The sequence below is a fragment of the Amphiura filiformis genome, chromosome 7 (genome assembly GCF_039555335.1).
Source record: "Amphiura filiformis chromosome 7, Afil_fr2py, whole genome shotgun sequence".
NCBI lineage: Eukaryota > Metazoa > Echinodermata > Ophiuroidea > Amphilepidida > Amphiuridae > Amphiura > Amphiura filiformis.
Window position 1 is genome coordinate 3,801,815 of NC_092634.1, and position 6,333 is coordinate 3,808,147.

Here is a 6,333-nt window from a genome sequence, read left to right on the forward strand (position 1 = left end):
CAGGCCAAGCTGTAACGTTTCATGGGGTTGTCATAAATCTAAATGATTCAATGTAGTCACTAGGATCCACAACATGCTCATCTATCAGGGTACAGTTCTTTAACCCCAATACATTCGTACATTCATTGAATGACCTTTGAAAATTTGGGTACAAAAACTCATACTCTGCAACTTGAGGTTAAATTTTTACACTAGGTTTGTTAATTGAGATTATTGAACTATGCCATTTGGACGAGGCAATTGTGGTCCATAGTGAGTCTTCGGTCTCATACTCCTTACTGAGCATAAGGTCTATGGTTGAATGTTTGAGTTTGCATTGCTTATCAGTTATCCGGAACCAGTTTAATAATTATTACCTCACTTGGTTTGACATTTGGACTTACAATCTCTGATTATCATATTACTGGCATATCACTGCAGTACCAATTTAGAAGTGATTGTGATTCCCAACTTGGACCACAACATGGCAACAACAACGTTGAACGCAAAAGTTTTATTCACTATCCTCTCTGCTGTGGTTGTTGCGACTTCCGTTGCAACGGAAAACACAAAGGCCAGTTATGGCAAGGTTCTATTTATGACATTCGATGGCCTTAGATGGGACTATGTCGGTCGAACAAATACGCCGAATTTTCATCGGCTTATAAAAAACGGCGTGACAGCGGACTATGTCAGCAGTTCATTTATTACCAAAACATTTCCAACTCACTATACCCTAGCAACCGGTTTACATCAAGAATCACACGGTTTTGTCGGCAATCAAATGTACGACCCAGAACTCGACGCTCATTGGACAATACGTAACCAATCAAAAGATCCAATTTGGTGGGATGATGGTGAACCAATATGGGTAACCAATCAGAAACAAGGATATCAAAGCGGGGTGTTTCAATACCCAGCATCAGACGTGAACATTCGAGGTCATTATCCAACATATAAACTGCCGAAATATGACGGTAGTCTACCAAACAATGACGTCATCGATCTTGTGATACCATTATTTGCAAACGATTCCATCAATCTTGGAGTGTTGTATTTTGGGACAATGGACAGTGCTGGACATACGTATGGACCTGATTCTGCTGAAGTTGACCAGGCTATGCGAGAATGTGATGCCAACATAGGTAACATAATGTCAAACATCTTTTGTGTGGTAATTCGACAATTTTTATTGACATTATGTTAACTTAAAGGTCTGGGCCATTTTTAATAAACCGCTCCAAACAATGTCGCTTGTATTTAAGTGAAAATAACATCTTCAAAACAATTTAGACCTTTAAAGTAGGCCTATATCAGTGACATACGCAGATTTTCGAAAGCGGGAGGGGGATCTCGATTCCACCGACTGCATGGTCAAATATTTTCGGCTCGCTTCGTTCGCCGTTAGGGCCTACAGACCAGAATGAATTGTTGACCCCACCCTTGTATCGCCAGTATGCTCCACAATCAAAAAAAAAGGGGGGGGGGAGGACATTTTTTTCAAAAGTTTAACTCAATTTTACAGAGTTAGTAGGCCCTATCGCATTACAATATATTTGCATCCAAACAGCAATGCACATATTTACGTACGGTATGTTTGGCACCATAAATGTTTTTGCTAACTAGGGGTAGGGTGCATTTCCCCAACTGACTGACAAACGTTGAGGGGCATGGCCCCCGTCCTTCCCTCCCCTCCCTTTGCCTATGCCACTGCATATGTTATGACTCCAGTAGAGAAAATATAGGCCTACATATTGCTTTTTTCATCATTTTGTATCGCCATCAAAATTTATGAACTCAACTACCCAATCGTAATTTTAAGACTAAAGGGGATGCACCCGGTATGGATTATCCCATTCACACATAGGGGTGTATGGATCATCCCATTCACGCATAGGGGGTGTATGGATTATCCCATTCACACAGGAGTGTATAATAGTTTATCCCATTCACACATAGGGGGTGTATGGATTATTCCATTCACACATAGGGGGTGTATGGATTATCCCATTAACACATAGGGGTGTATGGATTATCCCACTTACTGTCATTCTTTATAGGTTACTTACTGGATCGCTTGGATGCTGTTGACAAGTTGGACGAAGTAAATATTATCATTACTGCTGATCACGGGATGACAAGTGTTTCGAGTGAGAACAACATACGATTAGACGATTATCTAGATCGAAGTCTGTACCAATATGATGAGAATAACCCTATCTACGGGATATGGCCTAAAAATGGTAAGACCTAACGCGTTTGATATGGTTTCACCCGGGGAGATCTCCCTGGTTGAAGGTATTATGTGTCACGTTTTGTGGGATATCTTTTCAGCGATTTTGGTATATCTAGGCCTATGGGTGGGTTTCAGTAGGGCTAATTTTGGCAAAAGTGCCCCAAACCGCCCAATTAGGGCAAATTTGGAAGCTTTATGTTGAAAATGGGTATATAAGCCGACTGACGGATAGCAAAAACAGCAAAACGTAGGTATAGAGAAAGCCGGCATCCGAAAGTCTGCGTGGCACATGTACAAGATCCTGTGTCATATATACTGGGGTACCCAAAAAGGTGGTTTTGTTACATTTTGATGTTCAGCTTGGACTTCAAAACAGTGTCGCTTGAGTATTCCTTCACTTAGAAGATTCAATTAGGTCTTAAATTGAGGCTAATTTATTCTATATTACTCATGTTTTTATCCTGTTTTAAAATAATTTTTAATTATTTTCTTATGACGTTTGGCATGAAATGTGCCACGGGTGGTTGAGGATTAGGAGGAGAAGGATTAGGAGGAGGGATTCGTATCGTAAATTTGATCTAAAACCCCCATTAAAAATTTGAATCTATAGTAAAAAAATGTCTAAATGAACTACCAGACATCTAAACCAAGTAAATAAATACAGAAGGTAATTTAAAAGACTAATACTTGCTCCGAATGATTGTAAATGTGGAAAAAAGAGGTGGGGTTAAATCCCATCTACTTTGTGATTGTTTTTAGCCGCACTCTCTCATTTTTAACCAATTTCCATTAAAACAAATGTGTCAAAATGCTCAGGAGGATGAACTACTTCAAATGAGACGTGTAGGTAAAATGTTTAAAACATTTCATTTTTTACTATGTAACACAAAGGTACCCCAGGTTGTGACACAGGACCACAAATATTTTCGAAGACCCCGCCCCCGGAGCTTCACAAGTTTCACTGCGCTGATCCAGGCTGTGCAGTAATAGGGAGGGGGAGTCGCACTTATGGAATGGGTTGCAGTTATAGGGAGGGGGTTGCAGTTATAGGGAGGGGGGTTGCAGTAATAGGGAGGGGTTGCAGCTATACTTTTTCTATGTATTTTCGCGATTTTTGGACAATTTAAAAATAAAGAATAATGAACTTAGCAACTTGTAAGACGCGAATTGAATCGTGACTTTTTTTAATATAGAATATGACACTGATGCCATTTATGATGCGTTGTCTAACGCGCACCCTCACCTAACCGTTTACAAGAAGGCTGACATACCTGAGAGATATCATTACAAATCTCATCGTCGTATTGCACCAATACTTGCGGTGGCTGATGATCACTGGCATATAATGCTTGGCAATGAAACGTCGCGTAAGTATACCACTACCATGAGCTTGAGGCTCATTGTCTAACGCGGAACCCGCTACGGAAGCGTCTAAGTGCTACGACTTGGCAAGATAATTATCTTGCCATGTCGACTTATTATCAGCATTATGTCAACATGACAATTTAAATTATCTCACCAAGACAACTAGACGCTTCCGTACTACTAGTATACATTATTTCACTAACATGTAAAAGTGGTAAAATTTTGAACGGAAAAGTTTAACAGGAAGTGTTTTAACATTTAAACACGAGCGTTAAAAATACTTTTTATGTCATGGTTAAAAGTTGTATTAGTTATAGTGCCGGGTTATAGTAGGCCTATTAATAGAAGTGTGAAATATTACAATTTTAACGAAATTACGTGTTAATAAAGGTGTTAAGTGTTTTCAAAAATGCGTTACTCAAATAGTTTTAATACACTAACACTTGTTTTTGAGAGTGCACCACTACGGTATTGAGCCTTAAACAATTTGTCATATTTTACACAATTTTTCATGTATGTCAGTTTCGAAAAGTTTCGAAAAGTACTTATCAGAGTTCTATCTCTGATTGTCCTATGGATGCGTCCGAGTCGTTTAACCCTCTGAGCACTACCTGCCGATCTAAGATTGCCTCTGATTGGTCAATTATATGAAATTTTCATTTAATAACCAATTAGAATGGAGATTTACGAATAATTCACATCAATTTTTTGGCGTGGTGAAATTATTCTAACAATGTTGCTGATTGGGCCAATTGATAATGAAACCTTCTTTTTGGCCAATCGGCAGGTAGTTCTCATTTAAACAACTTAACAATTTAAAAGATTAAAGAACGAAACCCGTGACCTCGATATCAAAATCGCTAGGCTTTTTCTAACCTCACTTTTTAGCCTGTATTAAAAATTAACAAAGCTGCCAGCACGGGAAAGATGGCAAAATAAACTCAACCCAGAAAGTATCGAAACGATTATAGATGGTCAGATATATCGGGAACTGAAATATATAGCAATAACGTATTTAATGTATATAAAGCGCAGCTTTCTCCTGCGCATTTTGATACCTCTTTTGTTGCTCTACGATATCATTTGGTCGAGTTATGGGCGCTTGAGTGGCTTCAAGTCGGATTTTGAAAGTTGCACTTAGCTCCTATTCGAGCCAAATGCGTTCGTCGTGTACACACCCCCACACACGCAATCAAGACAAGGGACACCGATGTGCTCTGTTCACTTAACCATGAACTTAACTTTATTTTACTCCTTCGACTTCCAACTTCAATACTTGCTACTCTTTACTTATCTCTGATTTATCTCATGAACTATTTCTGCTGACATCTCAATACTTGGTGTGCCCACCATCACTGTCTATCACTGCCTGGTTATTTATTTGATAGGAGCTAAGTGCAACATTCAAAGTCCGACTTGAAGCCACTCAAGCGCCCATAACTCGACCAAATGATATCGTAGAGCAACAAAAGAGGTATCAAAATGCGCAGGAGATCGCTGCGCTTTATATACATTAAATAAGTTTTTGCTATATATTTCAGTTCCCGATATATCTGACCATCTATAATCGTTTCGATACTTTCTGGGTTGAGTTTAGTTACTTGAACCAGTATTCGTTTATATCAGTTTCCATCGAGACCCTTAGATTCTTAGTAGCACGTGGTCGTGCTTGACATATTTTTCTGATATTTCTGATATTTATTGTTATTTCTCTCTTTCCATTTTCAGCCTACAAGGGTGCTCATGGATACGATAACGCTCTACAATCGATGCGGACGTTTTTTGTTGCTCACGGTCCAGCGTTCAAAGATGGGTATAAAAGCCAAGTGTTTTCAGCCGTCGATTTTTACCCCATGATGTGCTCTGTTCTGGGACTAACACCGTCACCAAATAACGGATCTTTGGAATCTATCATGCCGATGTTTTCTGGTGCTGCTGGGATCTTGAGCGTCTCAAATCTAGTGATTGTAAACGTATTATGTTTGTGGATGACTTTGTATATCACGTTCTGAACTTGAAGATCTTGCCTGAACACTTTTCCGTACATGTATTAATTCTCTCCACGTCGGGTGTCGACTGCAGACGACAAGTTACAAATTTTGCTTTAAAAATTAAAATATTTCAGAATAGTAAATTTTCATGGCCATATTTGGAATCATGAAAAACGTGTTTAAAATGAGTACAAACAAGCCTAATATTGGCTCAGTGGTTCTTACGATATCTCTTGATATTTTGAGAAAATAACTCTGAACTTGAACTTTTTACGTCGAAGGCTTATAACAAGTACACAGAAAATTAAGTTACCGCATAGTAACGAATTGTATATCACTACTAACTATGTATTATAACGACTTAAGCTGAATTTATACTCGATCGCCGAGCGATGCGATTAATCGCTTTTGAAAAAGCGATTTGCAATCGCCGAATTTTGCGATGCATCGCCCGTCGCTTTTGCATTTATACTTATCACGGCGATAGCAATTGCAGACGACAATTAAAATATTCTAAATGCCACAAAATACATTTTTAAAACATGAGTTGCTATCAATAATTATTGCTTTGAATTAATTTATTACCAAAAGTTAAAAATCGAGAAAGGTAAATTAATTAGGAAAATAATAGATCCAGTTGGTTGTATATGATTGGTTAACGCATTCACGTGTCAAGCGATATCGCTGGGAAGTTGAGATTTCTTCAACTTGCAAAAGCGATGTCGTTTTTGCCTCCGCGATTTGAATCGATTGATCGGCTTG

General features: G+C 38.7%; 1 protein-coding gene across 1 annotated transcript; it reads left to right on the forward strand.

Moving 5' to 3' along the window:
* Positions 1–273: 273 nt before the first annotated feature.
* LOC140156643 (ectonucleotide pyrophosphatase/phosphodiesterase family member 5-like) lies at positions 274–5,927 on the forward strand. The gene is made up of 4 exons (XM_072179579.1): positions 274–1,124; positions 2,040–2,222; positions 3,409–3,582; positions 5,309–5,927. The coding sequence occupies exons 1-4, from the start codon at positions 464–466 to the stop codon at positions 5,590–5,592; spliced, it is 1,302 nt and encodes a 433-aa protein (XP_072035680.1). The 5' UTR covers positions 274–463; the 3' UTR covers positions 5,593–5,927.
* The last annotated feature ends 406 nt before the right edge of the window (positions 5,928–6,333 follow it).